The sequence below is a fragment of the Aethalodelphis obliquidens genome, unplaced genomic scaffold, assembly GCF_003676395.1.
Source record: "Aethalodelphis obliquidens isolate GAN/ISIS:26980383/991018 unplaced genomic scaffold, ASM367639v1 scaffold71, whole genome shotgun sequence".
Classification (NCBI taxonomy): Eukaryota; Metazoa; Chordata; class Mammalia; order Artiodactyla; family Delphinidae; genus Aethalodelphis; species Aethalodelphis obliquidens.
In genome coordinates this window covers 3464174-3491562 of record NW_020838015.1, presented here as the reverse complement: position 1 = coordinate 3491562, position 27389 = coordinate 3464174, and the positions used below count along the sequence as shown (strand labels likewise).

The 27389-nt window shown below is 44.4% G+C and overlaps 1 protein-coding gene across 1 annotated transcript in view; it reads right to left on the bottom strand.

The window, feature by feature from the left end:
• The window catches only part of NYX (nyctalopin), a 68990-nt gene that overhangs the window by 12701 nt on the left and 28900 nt on the right, over positions 1–27389 (bottom strand). Inside the window, exons 2-3 of the mRNA XM_027091298.1 lie at positions 11038–11504; positions 5234–5311 (exon numbers count right to left, since the gene is read on the bottom strand). Coding sequence (XP_026947099.1) covers positions 5234–5255 — 22 coding nt within the window. The 5' untranslated portion in view covers positions 5256–5311; positions 11038–11504. The remainder of the gene's footprint in view (positions 1–5233; positions 5312–11037; positions 11505–27389) is intronic.

Below are 27389 nucleotides of genomic sequence, written 5' to 3'. Positions count from 1 at the left end.
ACCTAAGGAGCTTTTAACCAACTCACAACTCACCAGACAGATTACATCAGAATCTTCAGGTGTGGAAGCAGGCATCGGTACTCTAAAAAGTTCCACAGGGAATTCCAATATATAGCCCAAGTCAGAAACCAAGGGTCGGGCTTCCCTGGTGGTGCAGTGGTTAAGAATCCGCCTGCCAACGCAGGGGACACAGGTTCAAGCCCTGCTCCCAGAAGATCCCACATGATTCAGAGCAACTAAGCCCATGCGCCACAACTACTGAGCCTGAACTCTAGAGCCCATGAACCACAGCTACTGAGCCCCTGTGCCACAACTACTGAGGCCTGCGTGCCTAGAGCCCGTGCTCCACAACAAGAGAAGCCACTGCAATGAGAAGCCTGCGCCCCAAAACAAAGAGTAGCCCCCGCTCACCACAACTAGAGAAAGCCTGTGCGCAGCAATGAAGACCCAACACAGCCAAAAATAAAAGAAATAAAAAAAGAAAATCCAATCCCCCCCAAAAAAACAGGGGTCTAGGTGGACCAACTTTACAAAGATGGGATTCGTCTGTGTGGTATCAAACACTACAGGGTGTAACATAGTTATTGCATGCCCCAGCAATTCCACTCCTAGGTGAAAGTGGGTGTTCTAACAAATACTTGTACGCAAGCGTCCATAAGGCACTATTCACAATAGCCCAAAGATGGAAGCAACAAATGTTCAACAACAGGTAAATGGATAAACAAAACATGGTCTAGCTACACGGTGGAATATTAATCTGCCGTAAAAAGGAATGAAGTACTGACACATGCTACAACGTGGCTGAACCTCAAAAACATTATGCTAGGGGAAAGCAGCCAGACACACAAGGCCACATGTGATTCCACTTATATGATGTATCCAGAATAGGCAAATCATGGAGAAAGAAAGTGGATTAGTGGTTGCCTGGGGCTGACGGAAAGAATAGAGTAGTGACTGCTTAATAGGTACCGGGTTTCCTTTTGGGATGTGAAAATGTCTTGGAACGAGATAGAGGGGATCTATGCACAACATTGTGAATATACTAAATGCCACCGAATTGTACGCTTTAAACTGGTTAATAGTTAATCTTTTGTTATGTGAATTTTACTTCAAACAACAACAAAAAAGGTACAAGGTGTCCCTGAATTGGGGCAAATACCAGAAATGGGTCCCTGCCTTTGTATTCTGGTCCAGTATACTGGCCAGCCCCCGAGCTGCAGGGAGGCAGGCGGCGATGGCCGGGCTCAGATGCCCGCACCATGATGTCTTTTTTTTTAATTATATTTTTTTGGAATGATGTCTTAATGCAGACCAGCTGAGGGATTTCTCCGTAGGTCCACAGCGTTTCCAGTATATGCTTTTGCCCCTTGAGGTTTGCTAGGAAAAGAGTTACTCATGGAGTTTCCAACCACAGGCTGAGTTTGAAGTGTTTCTTCATCCTCATTGTTTTCAAAGAACTTGTGCCTCACGAAGCCAAAAGAGCAAGGGAAAATGTGGTCCATTTTCTGATTTCAGCAAAATCTCTTCAGCCACTTTGGCTCTACAAGTCATTCCCCTCCCACCCTCGGTAAATGCTACCCCAATTACTCCTCAGACCAAGCCCCAGTGCTGGATTTTCAGAACCAAATGGGCTAAGGGAAGCAGAAATGCAGTGAGGGAGACCATTCCATGGCCTCTCATCTCACAGTGATCCCAGAACTTGCTTCTCACATCATGCGGGTATCTTCTGTGACAGAAAAGAAAGGCTCATGGACTCACACTGCAGCGTTGCTGGCCAATGTGAATCATGGTGGGAGGGGTGGAGAAATCAGTTGGTCTTCAGAGGGGTGGTCTGCTGACGGCCTCGCAGGCCCTGTGGATCTCGAGGTGGAGGGCTGTCCCATCTGAGGAGGAGAACACTAGGCCCCAGAAAGTCCTCCAGGTCTAAATACAACTGCTCCAAACTGGAAACAACTTAAGTGCTCAACGATAGAGTAATGGATAAACAAACCAGTACACCCAGGCAAGGGAAAACTACTTGGCAATCAAAAGGAAGGGGCTACTTATCTATGTAATGACATTGATGAATCGCACCCACATACTGCCCAGCTCTCCACAGTGCCTGACTCTCAATAACGAGGGATTTGTTCTCTTTGGGGTGCAGCTGCTCTCTCCCTACAACCTTCCTTTTTTTCTTTAAAGTCAAGTTGATTCAGGTATAATTTACTTACGATAAAACATATCCATTTTAAGTGTACGTAGTTCAGAAAGTATAACAAACATATACACCCACATAACCCCCACCCCAATCACAATTTAGAATATTCCTACTACCCAGAAAGTTTCCTCAGGCACCTTTTTTTTTTTTTTTGCGGTACGTGGGCCTCTCACTGTTGTGGCCTCTCCCGTTGCGGAGCACAGGCTCCGGACGCGCAGGCTCAGCGGCCATGGCTCACGGGCCCAGCCGCTCCGCGGCATGTGGGATCTTCCCGGACCGGGGCACGAACCCACGTCCCCTGCATCAGCAGGCGGACTCTCAACCACTGCGCCACCAGGGAGGCCCTCTCAGGCCCCTTTGACAGCAGTCCCCTCCCCATCCTCTGCTCCAGGATACAGTTTCCGAAGTATAGTCTTGCCTGTTCTAGAACTTCATGTAAATGAAATAAAACGGTTCTTTCAGTCAACATTGTGTTTGTGAGATTCATCAATGTTGCTCCGAAGATCAGCTGATTCCTTATTATTGCTGAGCAGTGTTCCGTCGTATGGCTGTACCGCCATTTGCGTATTCAGTCACCTGCTGATGGACATTTGGATTGCTTCCAGTTTTCACCTATCGTGACTAAAGTCACCTATAGTGACTAAGGACTTGGGCGCAAGTCTTTTTGTGGACATGTGTTTTCATTTCCCATTTATCTAGGAGTGGGGCTGCTGGCTCATACGGTAAATATATGTTGAACGACCCAAGAAACTGCTAAACAGTTCTCCACGGGGGCCGTGCCGTTTTGCATTCCCACCAGCTGGGGAGTCCCAGTCGCTTCACATCCTCACCAACAACTGCTATGGTCTTTTTGACTAGCCATCCTAGTGGGTGTGAGGTGGCATCTCATTGTGCTTTGGATTTGCATTCCTCCAATGACTACTGATGTGGAGCATCTTTTCATATGCTTATTAGCATTTTGCATATCTTCCTTGATGAAACAGCTATTCAAAAATGTTTGCCAATTTTTAAAAATTGGGTTGTCTTATGATTGGATTTGAAGAGTTTTATATATATATATATATATATTTTTTAATGCAAGACCTTTATCAAGTATTGTCATGGTTCTAATCTGGACAGCTTCACCCATTCAACAAGCAAACCCTTATTAAGAACTTACAGTAAAAAAAAAAAAGAACTTACAGTAAGACTCTAGAGACAGGAGGCAAATAAGCCCCAAACCCTGGCCCTCATTAAAGACTCATGGTTTAGAGCAAGCCGAGGATGAAGACCCCTGTAAAGCAAGACAAGGAAGTGGGATATTGTGGACAGCAGGAAGACCCTGAAGGGGTTGCCATGGGGGAGGGGGGAGAGGAGACGCATTTCCAGGAGACTCTCCTGTGGAGAATTTCTGTTTCAGTTTTGCCCTAGATTTACCCTGCTACGAGCCACCTCTGATTCCACCATGATCTTGTTTTGTCAGGCTGATTCAGTCATTTTTCTCTAGCTGGGGTGGTAGAGTCCTATCCCTGCCTGCTTCTCGGGAACACGTTGTCTGCAATCCTTGTGACTTGTAGTCAGAGTAATATTGTCTGTGCTGCTGAGTGCATTTTAAATGAAAGCGCCAGGGGATGTGGAGATGGTCATTAATTTTAAGTGCATCTATTGTTAGCAAATGATGTCACCGCTCAGCTCTCCAATTTGTCACAAGAAGCCTGTCTGTATTTCGGGTCTCTGCAGCAGGGACAGTTCCTGTTTGGCAGCATGCAGGCTATGAATACTGTCTGCTTTCTGTGAGGAACGGGAGAGCTTTGGGTACAGAATTAAAATAATGTTGGCTCTTCGAAGCAAACATTCTGTCCCAATGAGTCAATCAAACTTCATATCCTTTCTAGGTAGGAGAAATGGCAAGGAGCTGACTGTTTGTAATTATATAAATGTCAACCTCTATCCTTTGGAGACTCCTGCAGCTAGGAAGTCATGTCCTATTTATCCATACTGTTCCCTGAGCCTTGTTCCAATTTTTTTTTTCTCATTTACTTATTGAGTCGGCCATTAAAGAATGTAAGTTTCTCAAGGACAAAGGATATGCAATTATCTCTCTCATGATATCCCTAGAGTGTACTGAAGGTACAGTGTGTACCTGTTGATTCCTTGAATACAGCAAGTTCTACTTTTTGAAAAGGTGGAATTAAAGAATAAGAAAATTCTATTACTACCGTTCTTAGACTTATCTGGTAACATTTTCTCTGCCAGCATGGCATAGAGAGGTCTATTATGTGGGTCGTTATAACCTCAAATAATTATACATTCACCTGAGGGTCAGAAGAACAGAGTCTGTGTAAATTGCTTACTGCAGAACTTAACAAGGGATTTTTCCTTGGGCTATCTCTGTTGGGTTGGAAATGTTATATGAAAACCCATATAACAATAGGACCAAAAAACTTGGAAAAAATTCCTAAACGTCCATAGTTACATAATTCCAACATGATATTTTTCATGTCGTCTTCCTCCTTTAGGAAGATGATTTCTTTAAGGGATTTTTTTTACATCTTTATTGGAGTATAATTGCTTTACAATGGTGTGTTAGTTTCTGCTTTATAACAAAGTGAATCAGTTATACATATACATATGTTCCCGTATCTCTTGAGCTTAAAATAATGTGATTAGAAAACCACTATAGTTTTTGGTAATTATATCAATGAATTCATATCTGAAATTAGAATAAGAAAACCACCAAGAGTTTATTTCATACATTTGGCTCGGGAGTTTTGTTTTTAAAACAAACAAAAAAACCAAAACACCACCCCGCCGCCCCGACCTGCTGTTTTCTTTAACTCTCTGTACCCTCCCCCATGATCGCACATTCAGTGAAACCTAATCAGAAGTATTGGTGTCCAGGTACAGCTTTCATGGAAGCCACCTGAAGCCCACACTTCTTGGGTAGAAGCCCTGTGGTTTCCACGCATGTTCTAGCATCTTCTACTGACTTCCCAACCCCCACACCCACTGGCAGGTGTCTGCTAGGGGACGGAAGGAGGGGGCCTTGGAACTCACCATGCAGCAGCAGGAACAGCATCCCGCAGCTTTTCACGCACCTGGTGGCTTAAAACCACCCAGCTGTGGAATCCCTACCTAAGGGGAGAGAGCACAGGTCACCGGGTGCCCAGGAGGGGTCCCTTGACAACCAGGTCACTCAGGCCCCTCTCTATACCTCCACTTCCTCCTGAATGCCCTGCCTTTCCCCCTTCTTCTCTGCACGCATTTCTCCCCATCACCTTGGTGCTGGGTTAAGAAAAACCAGTGACAACAGCCAATCAGATGCTCCCCCCAAACTGACAGCTTGGATGTGTTTGGAAACCCTTCATCAGCAGCAACTCACACGGACTCACTGACAACCCAGCAAGGAAATGGACAGAGAGGAAACCTCTGCAGAGAAGCATTAGTGAATAGTCCCCAAATGTTGCTTACCATCCTGGGGCTCTGCCTGATAGCGCTCCTCCTCCAAGGTGCCCTTCGGCTCCCCCAGCCCATCCATCTCCCAAGTCAAGCAGCCACAGATGCTAAAAATGATTCGACAGAGAAGGAAAGTGGGGGCAGGGAGGACGGTGAGCCGGGGCAGAGGAGAAATAGTTGCTTATGCAGGTTTGAGTGTGCCTATTTTTCTTTCTCCAGATTTAATGGCAGGAAAATCCTGTATCAGATGAGGATTAACAGAGATGAGAGAACGTGTCTGCCTTTCGAATCACCAAAGCCAGTGACAGATTTTGCTGACACACCAATCAGCTTTATCCCCAGGCCTCAGCTTCTCCATCTGCCTGGCCCCTTTCTCTCCTTAAACCTTCCGCAGATCCCGCCTCCTGCCCTGACCCCAGCCCCAAGCAATTTGCAGCCAGAAATTGGCTTCCTGCCAAATAGCATTATCTGCATTTTCAACAAGGACATGTCATATCACTCGGAGAGGTGGGGAAGGGACAGAACAGCTTAAAATTATGATGTTTTCCCGAAATGCAGGCTGCCGCTTTCCTTTCTCTGTGGAGTGGTTGAAGGTGGATGATCCAAAAACAGACTGGAGATGGCTTTTCACTATCGCGAGGCTCAGAGTCCCGGCTTTGGGGTCAAGGCCATGCTTGCCACCCCGTAAGGCAGCAGGTCCGTGGGCCATTTTCAGAAGCTGGCTGAGATTTCTCAAACCCATCAGGACTCAGAGTGTGGCCTCAGACCAGCAGCAGCATCTGGGAGCTGGTTAGGAATGGGGATGTCTCAGCACCCCTACCCCAACCCGAGACCCCTGGAATCAGCATCTGCATTTTAACAAGACTCCTATGCTCCCTAAAGTGGAAAGCCCTGGTTTAGGGGAGTGATGAAGGGGGTCTGCTCAAGGTGGTGGCAGCAGTTCGGCTGCCCTCACATTCTTCTGGGCCCAGCAGTTCCACCGGGCCTGGCTGTAGGGTCTGGTCCTCAGCTCTGCTTGAGCAAGCTCCCAGGTATCCATGGCAACCTGCTACATCCTGGCTGTCACGGCCTCGGTGTGCCGGTGCTGATTGGCCAGGAGTCCCATCCCACAAAGAGGTCTCAGGGTGTGAAGCTAAGCATCTGAGGCTGCTGTGCCCTGGGGAATTTTTGTTTTCTTCCATTTGGGTCTTGAAAGCCAAAATACGGCTGAACTTGTCATAACCTCTGCTGGGAAGGAAGCCATACTGGGGATGGGGTGCGGATGTGGGCGAAGGGAGCCCCCCAAATGAAGTCCCCAGGGGTGGGCTCGCCCTGCCCAGGTGAGAACGGTAGGCAGCTCTCTCCCCTTGTGACCGCTCGTGTTGGGGGCAGCCTTGCAGCCTTCATTCCAAACCTTGGCCCCATGAAGCCTCTGCAGCAGGCCACAGACTGAAACGTGGCTGTGAGAGCAGCCTGTCGGCACCTACAACCCTGGGCTGTGCTTACTGGGTCCACCTTGCCTTCAGTCTTCTGCAGGCTAGTGGGCCTGGGGCTCTAAACCGAGGCTCTCCCTCAGGAAGACCGCCTCTGCCTGTGAAATCAGACATTTCTCCCGAGTGGGAAGTAAGGAGCAATGAGAAGCCTGTCAGGGGAGAGACGAAGGGCCCATTCACTGGGCCAGCTAGTCACACTGACAGCAACTGGGGAACAAGCAGCCTCGTCATCAAAACCTAGTTCCCAAGGGGAAAAAAAGCAAGGAGGGAGGGGTTGTCACAGGAAGTGCAATTGACTGTCATGCCCCCAAGGAGAAACTTCAGACTGGACCCTGTTATCCAGAGAGCAAGACAGCAGGCCCCCAGCCACTCGGGGGCTGCCGGGGCAGTTAGCACCAGTGCTGGCTCTCTGTCTCCATGTAGCTGGTGGCTGATTAGACGGGCAGGAAAAGGGAGGAGGGGTAAGCTAAGTGAGCCCGTGATATAGAGGCAGCCCAGGACGCCAGGCTTTGCCTTTGCAGGTGGCCTTCTAGAAAAGCTTCCATCAGCAGTGTGGGGGGCGGGGAGGGAGGGACCCCTAGTGTTTCTTTGTAATTCCTGCTGCACTGGTTTGGAGGCAGCAAGCAGGGACTCAGCACGGGGCCTCTAATGATAGGAAAAGACAAAATTCCTTCTCGGGTTCAGGGGTTCAGACTTCGGCGGCCTCCGATGGGCACCCTCAGGAAGGATTTGGATACTAAACCAGATTCTTTGCATTCCTCTGCTCCCGACTCCTGCTGGCACACATGTACACACACACCACAGGGAAACATGACCATTCCGCAGGGCCAGCGCTCGAGGGCACGTTCAGCCTGGCACCGAGTTAAACAAAGCAAAGTGCCCTGTTTCCATTTGATACGAGGCAGGAGGATGGGGTAAACTCCAGCAGAGCCTGGGAAGGAAGTCAGCGATCGCGTCATTCCACTCTTTTATTTACTGGTGACGAAGCCCCGGCCCAACTGCAACATGAAATGTACTTATGCTTAGTTCAGATTCCCCCAGAGGCAGGTCCTGGGACAATGATACGAATGGAAGGACTTGACTTGTGAAGCAATTGCGGAAGCACCAGCAGGAGAGCGAGGAAGGTAGAAATCAATGGTGTTATCAAACAAGTTGGTGCTGTGACCAGGCGGAGCCTAATCCCTTGGCAAGCTCTTCGAGACAGAGCACACGTCTCAGAATTCTCTATCCTGCAGGGCAGGGAGCTGGGGCACTTATCCACCAACTCCCGCCCTTGGTAGAGGCTGCTCCAGAGGAGATGAGGGGTCGTTCCTTCTCCAGCAGCCTCTGGCTGGCAGGCAAAATGAGGCCGACGCACCAATTCCTAAAGAAAACTTCTTTCCAGGCTCATCTCTTACAGCAAATCAGGGCGGCTGGGAGAGTAGCTAAGCTTCCCCAACTTGGAATTGGTAAGGAAATGCTGATTACCAAGGAGGCATGGTGCGGGGAGGGGTGTCGGGACTCTTGCCCTATGCAGAGTTGCCCTGGGATGGGCTGCAGGGTCTCATCCTGCTCTGATGGGTGAGGCTGCCCCTCAGGGGCTGCACAGCTGGCGGCTGCACCCTACGTGGTACGGCGATATTCCGAGGACACAGATTTGCCTCCAGCCTTTCTACACCATGGTCACAATTCACAGACATTCCGACTCTGGATGGCTGATCCTCAAGGCCTTTGCTCCTTTCTTTCCCCACTTTTCCACCTGCTGAAACCCCAACCTTCCCGCAGGCTTAGCCCAAGTACTACCTCCTCTAAGAAATGAGCCCCTCTTGGCATCCTCCCTCCTCGCCCACAGGCATCAGCCCTGCCCTTTGGAGTGTCTAGATGGTCCAGGGCTGTGCTTGGTCCAAGTCTGCACCCCCATAACGCCTGGCAGGTACCACCCTCAGACTGGGCAAGATGGAGGACGAGCAGTCAAAGTGCCAAGGAGATGTCCACCGGATTCTGGGTACCTGGGACTGTTCCTGGCGAATTCGAGATTCTTTCTTTGTCACCGAAAGAATTCGGAGACGAAGTGATAGGTAAAAAGTGGATTTATTTAGACAGTAACACGCTCCACAGATAGAGCGTGGGCCATCTCAGAAGGCGAGAGAGCCTGAAATATGGGGTGGTTAGCGTTTATGGGCTGGGTAATTTCATAGGCCAATAAGTGGGAGGATTATTCCAACTATTTGGGGGAAGGGGCGGGGATTTCCAGGAACTGGGCCACCGCACCTCAGGACTCCCTGCCCAACAGATTCTGAACCCGCTTTTCTTAGTCCATCCTCCAAGGGTAGACTGTACCACCACTGTGCACACTGGAGAAGTGGCCCCTTAAAGGGCATCTGTTTGCACTTGAGGACGTGTGTGGGAAAGGGCCCTTGTGGTGTGGGATGGACGCAGGCAGGGAAGAGGGAAGCCACGCCACAGCCCTTGAGCTGGGGCCACTCTCTGTGCCACTACATTCCTGCTCAGAACGCTGGGGAATACAAGAATTCCAAACTTGAACCTGGCCTTCCAGATTGTTATTCATGGAGGTATATGTGTCAAGGTAGAAGGGTAGAACACATTTTACTTAAGAGTTTGTTGGCTTGATTTATAACTTTTAAATAGACATATGGTACGTGGTCCTCTGTGTGTACTCTTGTCCCAGGTCCCACAAACATCAGGGCTGAGCCTATGTTTGGCATTCAGGCAGTGGTGCACAAATGTTTGCTAACGAAGCCCACGTGAGAATTGATGGGCAGAGGTTGGGGGGGACTATGGAAGGAGGACTGGGGCACATGACAGCCTTGGCCCCCAGCGCCACCTTCTTCTCTGACTTACTCGGTGGTCTCAGGACAGATACCCTCACTTCCCATGCCTTACAGTACTTGAAACTATTCCATAATCTAGTCCAGACCATCATTCTTCAAGTCGGGAAACTGAGGCCCACAAAGGTTAAGTGACCAGCTCCCCAGGGTGACAGTTGAGTGGAAGTGAAGCTAGGACCCAGTCCTCCTGTCTCCCAGTCCCTGGGTTATTCCGAGACCCTAGTAAGACAGGGACACAATCTCTCCGCATCCCCGTGGCCACTCCCGCTGCCGGCAGTAGGAGAAGGGGAAAGGGGGTAGGGGAGGGGAGTCATTCCCCTTCTTGCCAGGCACCCCTAAACTACCTTGGCTGAACCCATTCTGTGGCTACAGCATCTAACTCCTTTGTTCTCTACGAGCAAACCATCCTACTTCCTTTCACTTCCAACCTTCCAATAGAAAACCAGCTCCGACGGGTCTGGTTAGATCTGCCTGGGCTCAGGGGCCTCATTTCTGGAATTGGGGGGAGGGGAAGGGAGGGGCAGAGAAAACTGTGCCTTCATTCCGCGGACTCCCCGTGAAGTGACGTCGCCCCAACTGCAGGCCCAGACACAGTCGGGGTGCGCGCTCGCACCCCCTTGCATCCTCCCCGGGGCGCAGGACGCACCACAGCGCTAATGGAGGGGCAAGTAGGCAGCGAGTCAGCGGTCTGGACATTTCGGCCCAGCCCCTCCTTCCATCCCTCCCTCCCCGGGCTTCGGAGAACTAGTTCAGCTCGCTAACCCCGGTTAGCAACTACTCGTGACACAGTGGTTTCTTTCCCCTTGAGGTCACGTCCTTGTGAAGCCTCTACAGCTCCTGCCCGCATCCGCCGGCCCAGCCCCAACCCCTCCGGGGGCGAAGAGGCGGAGCCGCTGGTCGCTAAGCCCCACCCCCGCCAAGCCCCACCCCACCAGGCGCCACCGCCAGAGGGCGCTGAGGCTCCGGAGCCGGGCCAGGGCGGCTCCCAGCCCTCAACCCCCGCCCGTCCCCTCCTTCGCGGGCCACTCTCACCAGCTCGGCGGGGCGGGACAGAGGCCCGGGAAAGTCCCAGGGTGCATCTGTGCCTGAAACGTTAGTCACGTACCTGGAGCCGCAGAATATCCGGCTGGAAGGGATGCCAGGGCGAGGGCCTGACTTGTCAAAGGTCACACCCTGGGGAAGGTGTCCCAGAGCCTTGCCCTCCTGACCCGGCCACGTAGCTCCGATTGTGGCTGATAACTCTGTTTGCTCATCTGTAAATGAAGAGCTGGCTCAGGGTCCCTTCCTGGCGTATCACTCAACAAACGCTGCCCATTGCCCAAAGGTACACCTCCTTGGAGTCTCTTTTGAAATCATCGCTCTTTACATTGCATCAAAAGTAGGTGTCTTCATTTCCAAGTAAAAGGAACCAGAGCTCCTTGAAGAAAAGTCTGTTTCCAGGTCTGGGGCAGGCAAAGTACAACGTGATCCTGGAACGTCTTATTATTTCAGAAGATAAGCCATCAAAGATATTTGAGTAGAAGGAACGTTGAGTGGTTCCACTGGCCAAAGATGGACCAATAAGAATATTGACTGTAAAATGAAATAAATATATTTGTTAAATCCATGAGTTTATAATGATATTTGAAAAACTCCTCAGTAGACTTTTGAGGTTACTAGGGTGTTATTCTGAAAGGTGATAACTAAAGGGAAAGAATCAAGCATTTATCTTGCCTTTCCTTTATGGGTTGTATTTCAGGGTAACCAAATACACTAGTCGATAAAGGAAAGTTTTTCTTTATAAAAGAATCACACATAATAAATGCAGAAGTGATAGAATGAGGAAATCACTGTATTGCAATGAAATCATGCATCCTACGGATCGTTCTTAAACATACCCCCCAGGTGGCACAACCAGACATTAGGTACCTCTTGATCTGACAATAATAGAAAGCACAGAGCACTACCATTGAAGTGTTTGGGGCAGGGAAAAAAAAAAAGAACCTGAAGCTAATCAAGCCTCCAGATCTAGCTACCATTTAAAGAAATGTGAAGGATGGAGAAATATGTTAAAAGACTCCAAAGATACAATAAGCTAAATACACACTGTGGAAAGTTCTACAGGGCAAATGATCCAGTTTTCCCAACAAATGAATGGAATGGGGGACGAAGGGGAAGAAGGAAGACCGGTTAAGTAAAAGAGACTAAAGAGGGAGTCACTGGGAGTTCCCTGGTGGCTTAATGGTTAGGATTCGGTCTTTCACTGCCTTGGCCTGGGTTCAATCCCTGGTGGGGGAACTGAGATCCTGCTAAGCCACGTGGCAAGGCCAAAAAAAAAAAGAGATAGTATTCAATGCAATTTTCAGACAATTTTGAAACCATCAGTAGAAACTAAATACAGATTGATTATTAGATAATATTAAAGAATTGGTTTTCTGTTGGGTGTGATAATGGTATTATGGTTCTATTTTTTAAATTCTATGCATTAGGAAAAATACAGAAGTAATTATGGTGAAATATGGTATCTGGGATTTGCTTTGAAATACTCCCACAAAACAAGGGGCAGGGAGAATTGAAACAAAAATAGCAGAAAGTTGATAAATGTGGAAACTGGGTGATGAATACATGGGGGTGCCTCTACTTTTGTGTGTGTTTGAAAGTTTTTCATAATAGCTTTTTAAAAGTATGCTCCTCATTTGGCCCCTTTCAGATACATAGCTAAACATATTTGGTGGGAAGAAAATTTTATGTTTTTCTCTGCATTTCCTTCCATGCATTCCTATCAACTTTCCTATATTTCCTTCATTGAAAATGAAAACAACCTATAAAAAGTGGAATAATTGGCAATCGTGCTTTCCTTTTCTGATCTAGAACATTTTCATACATAACCCAGAACTCAAAATGGTTAAACTACAGAGGAAACTGAGAATCAGAACTTCTGAGCTGTATAGTCCCTTTGATTTGTTTTGGTTTTCTTGTTTTTTGTTTGTTTAGATAACTTTAGGAAGTGGCTTATAATAAGTAATAATTTCTCATGAACCCTAAAGTGTTCTGTTTTGGCTCAGGTGTCTAGCGTGTCAAGATGGGAACCAATCTGTGCTTCTCATTTAAAGCTTGTGAATGTCAGTTCTTGGTCAAGCAGAGGAGAAAGATTGAGCTCAGTGCCGAGCTGTGAGGAGGCAGCTTTATTCTACCCCCAAACAGGACCCTTCTTTGTGTTTCACTTTCCTCTTTTGTAAAATGGAGCTGTTTTACTTCTTCCTAGTAGAGTTATAAGGGCTAATTAAAGCCTGTGGAAGCACTTTTAAAGAATATCCTAAGATGTAGGGTGCTTGAGAAGTGAAAACTATCATTAATATATTTTAATCATCACGTTAAATACCCACATAGACACACCCACCTCTTCTCCATTCAGGCAGATTTTTGCAAAGGGGTAATTAACAGAGATGATGTCATAACCACAGATGGCTGCTTTCATCCTGAAAGCTGCAAAGTTTCCAAATGCTCACTAACTCCTCATTAGACTTTTAAAACATATTAAATAAGTACAGAGTCCCCAAATCTGAGCGAAAGCATGCTGGCAAGAGAAACCTTTTTCTTTGTAAACAGAGTAAATGAACATTTAAAAGTAGCCAACTTTTAGGTAAGCCTGCCAAAACCCAGAGGGCAGAAGTAATAAAATCGAATGCTGAGATTGCATGTTTGGAAAAATCAACTTGACTACATCCAAAAAGATCTCCAGAGACCTGTACCTGCTTTTTAAGTCTTCACCAGGAGGGGAGGAGTTACAAGAGTCCTGTCTCCTGGCACCTAGAAAGGGATGAGGGCAGCTTTTCAGCTGTTAAATGCCAAACCCTCTGGGAAACAGCTGACAAGCGCTTTGCTAATGCAGACACCAGCTACAGTGATGCAGCTCTTTGAAATTCTAATATACTGTTCTCAAATTCCCCTGTGATGGGAAACCCTGTGTCCTTTTCCAATATCTATAGGGAATCATGGGATAGTGGGGTGGTGAAGGGTACATTTTACCTAGTGACTTCCGGTTCTGATTTCCGGGGTTTGCTCAGAATTCTATCACCCACACTTCACCTCGTTTTCTCTCCACTTCCTGTCAACCCTAACATGTAATAAAGCCCCTTGTCCTTGATCTCCCCAAAACGCCACTCACCAAGGCTGTCGTGAATGTGTAGCAGACAGAGGACTTGGAGAGTTTAAGACATAATGTAGGTAGCCTCAGCCATTCATCTACCCCTCACTCCACTCCCCTTTCCCCACCGAGGACCCTTTCCCTCTCCTTTGTTCCTCTCCGGAGCAAACTCACCCCAGATTCTCATTCTTTTCTTATGCTGAGCAGTCTGGCTTCCTCTCTGTCTCATTCCCAGGTGGCCCCAGCCCTGCTATCTTTCTAAAACCACAATGGCCCATTAGTTTGCTTTTCTAAACAAAGACAGTTCTCACCCAAGAAGAATTCTGTTCCAAGTCATTCAGGAATGCTTTTCAGAAATGTACAATTTCTGCAGCAGTTAACAGAAAAATCCACCTAATAACGCCTTTGGTCAGAAGCTCTCAAACTTTTTTGGCTTTCAGGACTCCTTTACACTCTTCATTCAAAATTACTGAGGATCACCAAAAGCCTTTGTTTATATGGGTTATATCTACCAATATTTACTGTATTAGAAGTTAATACTGTATTTCCCAGTCAACCGAGAAACTTTTAAAATTTGTATTCATTTGGACTTCCCTGGCGGTCCAGTGGTTAAGACTCCCACGCTCCCAATGCAGGGGACAGCCCTGGTCAGGGAACTAAGATCCCACATGGTGTGGCCAAAAAAAATAAAGTTGTATTCATTTAAAAATAACAGTAATAAGCCCATTGCATGTCAACATAAATAATACATTTTTATGAAAAATAACTATTCTCCAAAACAAAACAAAAAAATGAGTGAGAATGACACTGTGTTACATTTTTGCAAATCTTTCATGTCTGACTTAACAGAAGACAGCTGGATTTTCTAGCAGCTTCTGCCTTCAATCTGTTGTGATATTAAACAACATGGAGCCTCTGGAAAACCCCACTGTATGCTCATGAGAGAATGAGGGTGAAAAGGGCTAATAACATCTTAATACTGTTGTTACTGAACCAAACTTGGGTCCGGCTCACCTCACTGGCGCAGTAAAGCCAATCTACTCACACTGAGTCGTGGTGAAGGGAAGTGCAGCGTGTATTGCAGGGCCCCAAGCAAGGAGTCCACGCACCTAATGCTCAAAAGGCCCGAACTCCTGATGGCTTTCAGGGGAAGGTTTTTAAAGACAGGGTGAGAGAGAGGGTTGCTGGGTATGTGATCAGCTGGTGGACATTCTTCTGATTGGTTGGGGGTGAGGTCATCAGGAGTCAACATCAACCTTCTGGTTCCAGCTGGTCTGGGGTCTGCGTGCCTGTGGGCAGCAGATAGTTAACTTCTTCCACCTGGTGGGGGCTTCAGTGTCTGCAAAACAGCTCAAAGGATTTGGCTCCGAAGATTATCTATAGCCCTTGGGGAGGAACTAAAGGTCCTGACTTTGTTTAATGGCCAAACTACTATTTTGTCTTGTTTGACTGTTTTCCTTTGTTTCTGCATTTTCTCACTTCTCTGATTAAATATAGTAAATATATTCTTTGGAACTCAGGGAAGGCCTAGGAGGCTAAAGGTTTTCTACAAACAAGAGACAGGTGGAGGACATGGGGGAGGGGTGGTCCTGTCCCAGGAAGGCCTTATAGGGTTCTGCTCAGTTACACTATTATAAATTTTGTTCTCGTGGGACCTCTTAAAGGGTCTCAGGGATCCCCAGAATACACTTTGAGAACCACCATCTTAAAACCTAAAGACATTTATTGTTTACTTAATTAGAGATCTGAGGTAGGTGGGCTCAGGGTTGGTTCGGCAGGTAACACCACCGAAGACCTGGTGCTTTCCTACCTTCCATTCCCCCCACCATTGCATGTTGGCTTCTCACCTTCAGGCTTGTTGCAAGATGGCAGCCACAGCTCCAGACATTAACTTCACGCACATTCAAAGGAAGCAAGCAGGGAGGTGTACCTAGGGAAACCACCACCTTCTCCCCATCTCTCTGTTTCTAATCAAGAGTAAGTTTTTTCCAGAAAGCCCCCAGCAGACTTCTCCTCCAACCTTATTGGCCTTGATGGGTCACATGGCTACTCTTAACTGCAGAGGAAGACAGGAAAGGAAGTCTCTTGAGATGGGGAACAAGAGGGCTATGATAAGCTAAACTCAAGACTCCTTGTCCCCTGAAGCTAAGCACATGGTTGCCCAAACAAAATCAGGCTTCTGTTAGCAATGTAGATGGTGGATTGGCTACATGATAAGCAACAAACAGTGCTACCCCCCACTCTTAAACTAATAAATATTTCTCCTACTACATCTTTATCCATAACAAGGAAGCAAAATGCGTAATTGACCCAATACTATTGGCAGAGACTCAACTACAAGGATTGGATTTCTAGTAAAGATGGTCTCATGGGAATCTCTAGTTAACTTCAGCCACCAAAGTGGGTGAAAGTGCAGAAAGGCATTGTTATTTTTCAAACATTAAGTTGAATGTTAAATTGGACATGAAAATCCTTCATCATATAAATCCCCAAGGCCATCTCTAAGGTCATTTTGTGAATATCATATCAGAAATGAGATCTCTTGTGGTTTCCTTGGATGTAAGATCTTTGTGGAGACAACAGAACTCCACGCTAAAGATTATCATAAAGATTGAAGAGTATTCTTCACTTAAGTGGATTATCAAGCAAAGCTACGGCCTCACATAATTCTAATGGGTGTGTGTCCACAGTTGATGAGCCACAAATTTGGAGGTGCTCAGCCAATCTTTTGGGAAATATCCATTGAGCAGACTTGGAACATACAAATAAGAATATTATTATTTGTTTTTCTTTGAAACTTATCTCATTCCAAAAGGGATTCTAGTAGCATACAACACAAAATATAAAATAAAATAAATTGTCTCTATAATAAGAATTTTTCTCCCCCAATTTTTTCTAACCAAAGTGAAGAAATTGGACAGGAAGGAAAAAATAAGATGAAGCTAAGGTTAATGCCTAAAATTCATGATATAAGGTTACATACTGTTTTTAGAGCTGACTTTCAAATTTAACACAACTGCCAACAGCCCCATCACAGATAGAATACGATGAATTTACACAATGCCACTGTTACTAAGGAAAATATTCTCCTCAGGCTCACATATATACATGGGTACACACACACACATAGGCATTGAGATATCTAAACAAAAAAACAAACAAAACAAGCTTTCAAAACCATCTCCACAATAAATAGTTAAATAGGGCTACTTCTCATTACAGTCTTCAACATATGTCAAAGCACATTTCCATAAACATCATGCTACAAATGCCTACAAGATGGGGCACAGGTACATAGCTCTTTGAGGATCTGGTTTAACACAAAAATAAAATTTAGAGATGATGGAGGTCTGCAATCAGCAAGAAGCAAATGAGAGATTAGTACATTTTCTTTAACTGCTACAAATTATTTTTTAATTGAAGTATAGTTGATTTACAATGTTGTGTTAGTTTCAGGTGTACAGCAAAGTACACATACACACACACACACATATATATATATAGAGAGAGAGAGAGGTGTACAGTGATTCAGTTATATATGTATATACATATATATGTGTGTGTATATATATATATATATATAAAAATTAGTACATTCTAATATCACCAAAGGACAAGTTTGACGAGAAAAAGTAAAATAAATCTTACATTTTTTTCTTTTTTTTCTCTTTTTTTGCCACACTGTGCATACGGGATCTTAGTTCCCTGACCAGGGATCAAACCCGTGCCCTCTGCAAGTGGAAGTGCAGACTCTTAACCACTGGACCACCAGGGAAGTCCCAAATCTGTAAATATTTTGGGAAATAATTGGTACAGAGTGATTTCTTTTCTTTTTTTTTTTTGCCACGACACTCGGCTTGCGGGATCTTAGTTCCCCAACCAGGTATTGAACCCGAGTCCTCGGCAGTGAAAGCACAGAGTCCTCACCACTGGACCGCCAAGGAATTCCCTGAATTTTAATAAGAATATCTCACAACCATAGATGGTTGAGGGTAGGAGGGCAGAGAATAAAGGTTTTTAAAATTTATTTATTTATATTTATTTTTTTGCTGCTTTAGGTCTTCGTTGCTGCACGCACGCTTTCTCTAGTTGCGGGCGAGCGGGGGCTACTCTTCATTGCGGTGCGCGGGCTTCTCATTGCGGTGGCTTCTCTTGTTGCAGAGCACAGGCTCTAGAGCGCAGGCTCAGTAGTTGTGGCGCACAGGCCTAGTTGCTCCGTGGCATGTGGGATCTTCCCAGATCAGGGCTCGAACCCCGTGCCCCCTGCATTAGCAGGCACATTCTTAACCACTGAGCCAACAGGGAAGCCTGAGAATAAAGTTTTTAAGACTAGACTTTTAACATTCCTACATGAGAATTCAAAGCATCCCAGGTTAATAATAGAAGTAAATACTGGAAGTAAACAGTTGTGTAAAAGCCTGATAAATCAAAAACTTTAGAAAAACAGATTAGTTAAGGTTACCTTCTAATAGAATTCAAAAGGAAACAAAAAGTTGAAAGAACCTCACATAAAATCCATAAATCGAAAGGGAGAGAACGAATGAAAATTTAAATAAATTTAAAAGGAAATGGGATATGGTAAAATTTCACCAATGAAAGCATTAAATGTAAAGAGGCTGAACTCTGCTCTTAAAAAAGGCAGTTAGGGCTTCCCTGGTGGCGCAGTGGTTGAGAGTCTGCCTGCCGATGCAGGGGACACGGGTTCGTGCCCCGGTCCGGGAAGATCCCACATGCCGCAGAGCGGCTGGGCCCGTGAGCCATGGCCGCTGAGCCTGTGCGTCCGGAGCCTGTGCTCTGCAACGGGAGAGGCCACAACAGTGAGAGGCCCGCGTACCACTAAGAAAGAAAAAAAAAAAAAAAAAGGCAGTTAAAAAAAAAAAGGCAGTTCATTGACTGTTAAAAGAGCAAAATCTAACAATTTGTTGCTTACAGGAGACACACAAACCAAAAAAAATCAACAGAGCCCCGGTGTAAGAGGATATTCTTATGTGAACAGAAGAAAAGCTGGGATTACTGTTTTGGTAGCAGATAAAGCAGATGTAATAGCAAAAGGCAGTACAATAAGTAAGGTCATTACATAATGGCCAAATGTACATTAAATTATGAAAATTGAAAAATACCGAAGGTATGTGTTACAGAAACCATTGCAACAAAGTCAGGGAAAGAAAATGGACAAAAAAGGACAAAAAGGCAAGAAGAAATAAAAAACAAATATTATTTTAATTGGAACCCTCAACATTCCATTTCAGGAAGTAATAGACAAAGAATATATTGGAAAATACTATATGATTGAATAATTCATTCAGTAACAATCTTGGTGGGGTGTTCACTACGTTCCAGGGCCTCTGGAATCCATGCTAGAAGACAATTCCATAAACAATATGAGTTTAACAGACATGTGGGGAAACTAAAGATGGGACAGGTTCATATGGTCTTTTCTCAAATGTACATAAATCATACCATTCGCAAACATACGAAAAACTATGATTCTATATTGGACCACAAAGACTCATTCTTTCATTGATTTAGCGCACATTAACGAGTTTATTCAACTTACTAGGTTTGGTATTTGCAGAAAGGCAGAAATACGGTCCACCAAATAGTCAAACCACAAGGCATTAAAATTTTTAAAAATAACAAAAACAAAATGCCGATCACATAGGAATGCTATGTGACACATTTAAATGCTCTCTTTGGAAGTGCTTGAGTTACACAGGAAATCCAGAACATATGTAGGGGACATCTGTTGTTTTTGTCCTGCCCCAATTCTCCCTTCTGCTAACAGAGGTCGTCTCTTTCTCTGGGGACCTTCCCCTCCCCAACTCTGCATGACTTTGGTGGAACTGTCAACCCCTGATTCTGTGAGGAGGAGGTGACCCAAGTGGCCAGAGTAACTCATTCTTCTGAAGATAGTGATTGTCCTAATGGGCATGTGATCCACACGGGTGAATCAAGAGCCCTTTTCAAAGTCTGATATGAACATTGGGGGAGAGAGAGTCATGGTAAATTCTCCAAGATTCTGAGGGTTAAGGAGAACATAAACCTTGTGACGCTCGTGACCATCTCAATTGCCTTGTGGAGAGAGTCTACCTGAGACTGAAACCTACACAAAGAAAAGAATGAAGATATGGGAGTGAGAGGGCCAGAATCCTAATGATATTACTTTGATCCCTGGATCCAGCCGTGCCAGAAGCACGTCCAGTTGCTCCCCCTCTTTTTAAAAAAAATTGTGGTAAAATATATAGAACATAAAATTTAACATTTTAAACCTTTTTAAGAGGAGTGGCATTAAGTATACTCACATTGTTGTACAACCATCAGCACTATCCTTCTCCAGAACTTTTCCATCATCCCAAGCTGAAATTCTGTACCCATTAAATAACAACTCCCCTTTCCCCCTCCTCCCAAGAAATTCCCTATGAGGCTTAAACTGTTTCTAGTTCAATTTCTGTACCTTTTAATTAAAAGAGTCGATTAATGCAACTCTGTAAGAGAATATTTTTAAGCAATGAAAACATAATACAAAATATACAATTATTACATATAACAAGAACTATAAAATTATTCAAACTCTTGACACAGTAATCTTATTCTGGGAAGTATAACCCAAAGAACCCTCCGCCACACACACACACACAAAACCTATATTGAACAAAAAGCATTCAGGCTATTGATAATAGTGAATTATGAAAACAACACAATATACAGCAGTATGGGTGACAACTACGCAAAATTTTAATGACATATGTGGACCATGTAAAAACATGAAAATGTTCATATAAAATAATCTAAAGTGGAAAAAGCAATTAAAATAGCAAGCATGCATTGATGGTAAGTGTAAAGGAATGAAAGACTTGAATATACACTTCCCAAAAGCCCATGTAAAGTTGCTCAACTTCATTAATTACCAGGAAATTACAAATGAAAACCATAATGTGATACCACTTCACATCTACCAGAATGGCTCAAAAGACAATACCAAGTGTTGGTAAGGATACAGAATAAGTGAACTCTCATACACTGTTGCTGGGAGTGTAAATTGGTACCATCAAATTGGAAAACCATTAGGCGGTATCTATTCCGCTCCTGGGTGTATACCCAAGAGAAATTCATGTACTAGAATGTTCAGAGCAGCACCATTCCTAATAGCCCCAAATGAAAAACTACTAGAACACACCTCAGCAATAGAACGGATCCGTAAATTGTGGATATTCACACAATGGGATACTATATATAGTGGCCTGCAACCTATAACCTGCAGGCCAAATCCAGCTTGCTGCCTGTTTTTGAAAGTTTTACTGGGACACAGTCGCGCTCATTTGTTTATATTCTGTCTAAGGCTCTTTTCACCAGCATCAGAAACTATAGTAGTTGCAACAGAAACTATATGGCTCACAAACTTAAAATCTTTACTCTCTGGTCCAGCACAGAAAAAGTTGGCTCTATAGCAACAGGAATGAACCGCCAGTACACGTGACAAATGAATGAATCTCACAAACAGACTGTTGAGCAAAAACAACACCAGACCCAAAGAGCACACGTTGTATGATTCCATTTACATAAAGTACAAAACCAGGCAAAACTCTTCTACACTGTTAGCAATCAGGATGGTGGTTATCTTTGGGGAGGTAGTGTCTGAAATAGGGCATGAAAGGGGGTTCTGAAGCTATGGTCACATTCTGTTTCTCGTTCTGGATGCTGTTTGTGAATATTCATCCAGCTCTGCACTTATGATTTATGAGCTTTTCATAACCTATTGTAAGTACAGAGCCGGGTGTATATTATGCATTCACCATAATGCATACATTTTAAAAGTATAAAAAGACCATTACTGAAATTTTAAAAATTAGGAAAAACTACATGCACTAAATGTACTATCTCAGATTGGATCCTGGAACAACAAAATAACATTAGTGGAAAAACTGGGGAAATCCAAGCAAAGTCTGTAGTTTAGTTAATAGTAATGTACCAGTGTTGGTTCCTTCATTCTGGCTAACGTACCATGTACATTATGTAAGATGCTAACATTAGGGCAAGCTTGGTGAGGGGTGCATAGGAATTCGTACCAGCTTTACAACTTTTCTGTAAATCTAAAGTTATTTCAAAAGAAGCACAGGGAGATCAGCTCGGTGCTTTGTGACCACCTAGAGGGGTGGGATAGGGAGGGTGGAAGGGAGGGAGACGCAAAGGGGAAGAAATATGGGGATATATGTGTATGTATAGCTGATTCACTTTGTTATAAAGCAGAAACTAACACACCATTGTAAAGCAATTATACTCCAATAAAGATGTTAAAAAAAAAAAAAAAGAAAAAGTAGTTTTTGAAAAAACTATAGAGCTAGCAGCAGTTCACAAATGTTTTGGTCTCAGGACCCCTCTACACTCTTAAAATTTACTGAAGACCTCAAAGAGTTGTTGTTTGTGTGGGTTACATCTATCAATATTTACTGTATTAGGAATTAAAACAGAAAATTTAAAAATATGTATTCATTAATTTAAAATAAGAATAAGAAACCCATTACATATGAACATAAATCATATTCTTTTATGAAAAATAACTATATTTGCCAAAACAAAAAAAAATTAGCCAGAAGAGTGGCATTGTTTTACATGTTTGCAAATCTCTCAGCTTTTATGTTTAAAGAAGACAGCTGGATTCTCCAAGTGCTTCTCCCCTCAATCTTTTGTGTTAGCAAACATAAAACACTACAGTACATTAGGGAGAGAATGACAGTGACAAATGCAAACACTGCCTTAGTATTATTATGAAAGTAGTTTTAAATAGGCAGGACCCCTGTACTACACTATATAGGAATGGATTAAACAATAAGATTGTTTTTCATTTGATTCCTTGTTCAGTAAAATTGCTTCAACTAGATAATTTTTTTGATGCTAAAAACAAAGTCTCCTGCAGGAAGCTAATTAAGCATCGCTGCCAAGAGGCCAGCAGCTCCTGTCTGAGCCTGTGTTTCTGCATCTTTCCTGCAACAGAATGAGGCTCCTGCCCGGGTTGCCAAGGACGCACTGTCCCCGCTGGAAAGCCCTGCTCACCACGGAGGCTCCAGCAGATGTCCATAGAGGGTTTTTTAATGCCGTGCTAAGCGGCTGGTACCGAGGTCACGCATGAGAGGGGAGGTGCAGCCTGCTCGGGATTTATTTGGGGGTTCACACCAGGGACCTAGCCTCTCAGGGCTGCAGTGCATGAACGTGCCCGGCCTTGCACACCACCTGGAACGGCTGCCAACAGGGCACCGCTGGCCAGCACCGTCCTGGCCCAGCGCTGCCTTCTGTTTGTTTATTCTTTATATCAAGTAGATGTGATTTTGCACTTTTTAATTGAAGTACAGCCTGGATATGGAAAAGTGCGCCTGTGATAAGATAGAGTTTCATGAATTTCCAAAAACAGCACAGCCGTGCAGCCCTTACCCCAGAAGCCCGCCCCTCCCCCAGCCCATCCCCAGACAAAACTCAAGCACCTTGCTGGATAGCCACTCTCCTAACTTCCACCACCATAAATTCGTTTTGCCAGTTTCTATACATAAATGGAATCAACTGTACCTGTTCTTCTGTGTGTAGCTTCTTTTGCTCAAGGTCTTATCTGTATGAGTATCTGTCTTATGACCTCAAGTGTAGTTCATTCATTTCCACTACAGGATAGTAAGTATTCCATTGCATGACTATACTGCAATTGTTTATCCATCCTCCGTGGACATCTGGGCCATTTCAAGTTTGGGGCTACTATGAATAAGGCAGCCATGAACATTCTTGTAGGAATCTTTTTGTGGAAACATTAGCTAGTTTTAAATTTAAACTTACCATGTTTTTATTTTTTTAAACACAACAGTACAGGTTATAATGTGAAAAGCAGAAATTGCCTTTCTCATTTCTGCCTCTTTTTTGTAAGCCCTATTAAATTTCTCCTCTCAGAAATTTCTTAAGCATCTAAACACTCACGAATATAAATGAATGAGATCACTCTTTTGGCACTTGGGGTTTTTTTCACTTAATTATCATGGAGATTGTGTTAGTCATGATGGGCTGGAATATGATGAAGTAATGAAAAGTATTCACAGTCTCAGTGGTTGAAATGTTTATTTCCCCCTCCTACTACCTGTCTAAGCTGGGTAGATAAGATATTCATGTTCATCATAGTCGCTCAGAGACCCAGGTCCCATCCCAACATGTGTGTCCAGTCATTGGGGCAGGGAGAAGGGGATGTCACACACCAACACTCAAGGTGTTGGCCCAGAAGGGACATATGTCATTTTTGCTTGGTTATCATTGGCCACACCTATCTTCAAAGAGGGTGGGAAAATGCAATCCTACCCTGTGTGGGGAGAGAGAACAGAGGCAGAACATTTGGGAACATCTTTAGTGACTACCATGGAGATCTTTCCACATCAGGACCCACAGATCTACCTCGTTCAACCACAGTAAAGATGTACTGCAAATGACTTAACCAACGCCACTCCTCGGACAATACAAGCCATGTAACAATGAATGTTCTCTCACATTTATCTTTACTCACTTGTTTCAGTATATCTATAGGATAAATTCCTTGAAGTAGAATTGCTGGCTCAAAGAGTTTGTGCATTTTTATTTTATCTTTGCTGTGTTGGGTCTTCTTTTCTGTGCGAGGGCTTTCTCCAGTTGCAGCAAGCGGGGGCCACTCTTCATCACGGTGTGCGGGCCTCCCACTATTGCGGCCTCTCTTGTTGCAGAGCACAGGCTCCAGACGCGCAAGCTCAGTAGTTGTGGCTCACAGGCCTAGTTGCTCCGCGGCATGTTGGAATCCTCCCAGACCAGGGCTTAAACCCGTGGACCCTACACTAGCAGGCAGATCCTCAACCACTGTGCCACCAGGGAAGCCCTGTGCATTTTTAAACTGTACTAAATATTGCCAGATTGCTAGGTCTTGCTAAATTATCTCCTGAAGGAATTGCCAATTTGCACTCAGACCAAGAGAGAATGAGAATTTCTGTTTCCACCAAGTCCTGGTTCTATCTAACTTTTAAATCGTTGACCATTAGATAGGCTAATATTGTCATTTTAATTTGTGTTTATTTAATTAGGAATTACATTGAGCATCTTATCATATGTCTATTAGTCACTTATATTTCTCTTTCTGTAAATTACCCATTCCTGACCTTTGCCCATTTTCTGTTGGGTTAGTAGTCTTTGTTCTCATTGATTAGTAACAGCTCTTTGTATATTCAGGAAATTAGCCTATAGTCTGCGATGTGTATTTCAAAGGTTTTTTTTTTTTTGGTATGTATTTATCTTTTGTCGTTATGGTATTTTTGTTTACACAGACATTTAAAATTTCATATTGATCAAAACTACCAGTTTTGGGACTTCCCTGGTGGTGCAGTGGTTAAGAATCCACCTGCCAGTGTAGGGGACACGGGTTTGAGCCCTGGTCCGAGAAGACCCCACATGCCACGGAGCAACTAAGCCTGTGCGCCACAACTACTGAGCCCGCACTCTAGAGCTCGTGAGCCACAACTACTAAGCCTGTGCGCCTAGAGCCCGCGCTCTGCAACAAGAGAAGCCATCGCAATGAGAAGCCCACGCATCGCAATGAAGAATAGCCCCTGCTCGCCGCAACTAGAGAAAGCCTGCGTGCAGCAACAGAGAACCAACGTAGCCAAAAACAAATAAATAAATAAAATTTTTTAAAAACTACCAGGTTTTTTGTTTTGTGAATTCTGGGTTTAGGAACTTGTTTTAAATGGCTTTTCCCAATGAAAATATTTTTTTAAATCACCCATGTTTCTTTCTAAAACTTTTATATTCCTTCACTCTTGGAGGATCTTCCTCTCTTCAAAGGACAGGATTCGTGTTACTAAAAATCTGTTTCTTGCAGAAAGTGGGTGGATAAATATTGAACTGAACTCTTATTTTGCACTTCAACTGCCCCTGCCCTCCCCCCCCACACACACACACATATGCATGTTGGGCTCTGAAACCCTTTTCCTAAATTCACTCAATTCTTTCTCCAGGAAAATATCATTACTGGCCTAATTACAGATATTCACTCAGAAGAAATCGATCTGGGTCAGCAGGAGCTGTTTCTGCCTCCTTTCCAAATCTTGTTTCCTGCACACAGATACCATAATTATAGGACTGAGCTGAGCTGATGGAACCACCACAAAACTGGCAAGATAAAAGGAAGATCAAAAAAATTGAGTGGCTACTTTGCATTCTCTTTTTCCTAGGATTGAGAACTTCAGAAATCCACAAACTAAACACCTATGATACCTACATTTAAAGTAAAAGACGCAAGAGTGAGTGGAACTGTATATTCTCATATGTACATAAAAATGACATAGCTTTCTGGCTTAAACTTGAACAACAGTTTGCTCTTGAATTAGGTAAGATTCTTCATTTCTGTGTTCATTCATTTGTCTCTTAAGCACAGACTTCCAATACATACAATGAATCCTATCTGGATGTTCATTTCATCTCCATATTTTGGGAATCTAAAACCTAGAGTATTCCTAGGAAAATCCTTGTATATATGCACGAGGATATGTGTGCAAAAATAGTCTTGGTAGCATTGTTTATAAGTGCTCCAAACTGGAAACACCCCAGGTGTTCACCAACAGCAGAAAGAATACGTAAGTTGTGTAATATTCATACCATGGAATACTATACAGCAGTGGGAGTGAACAAATAGAGCCACATGCCACAGGAGCGTGTTTGGAGCCCTCACAAAATATATACAGTATAACTGATTTCTCTAAATTCAAGCACAGGCAAAGCTAAACCACATTGTTTTAAAATGCATACATGAGAGGTCAAAATATAAGAAAAAGCATGGAAGTGATTACTATAAAAGTCAGGAGAGGGATTATTTCTTGAGGACAGAAGACAATGATCAGGAGGGAGGGATACCTGGGGATTTCGAAGATGGGGGTGATGTCCTATTCCTTGATCTGGGTGTTTTTGACGTGTGTTCCCTTTAGAAACATTTGTTAAATCGCACGTGTAGGTTTTAGGTACTTCTCTGTTTTTTTACTTCAACGTGAAAAAAGTTTATTAAAGTTTTTTTTAAAACCCTAGCCCGGCTTTTGTATTTTTATTTGCTAAATCTGGCCACAGTATACTGTCCAGGACAATAGTACAAAAGGAGGCCCCTACAACATATGCCTGAAGACTAAGTTATACACCCAACTAGCAAACTGTTCAATAAAACATGTTCTAGGGCTTCCCTGGTGGCGCAGTGGTTGAGAGTCCGCCTGCCGATGCAGGGGACGCAGGTTTGTGCCCCGGTCCGAGCCGTGGCCGCTGAGCCTGCGCGTCCGGAGCCTGTGCTCCGCAACGGGAGA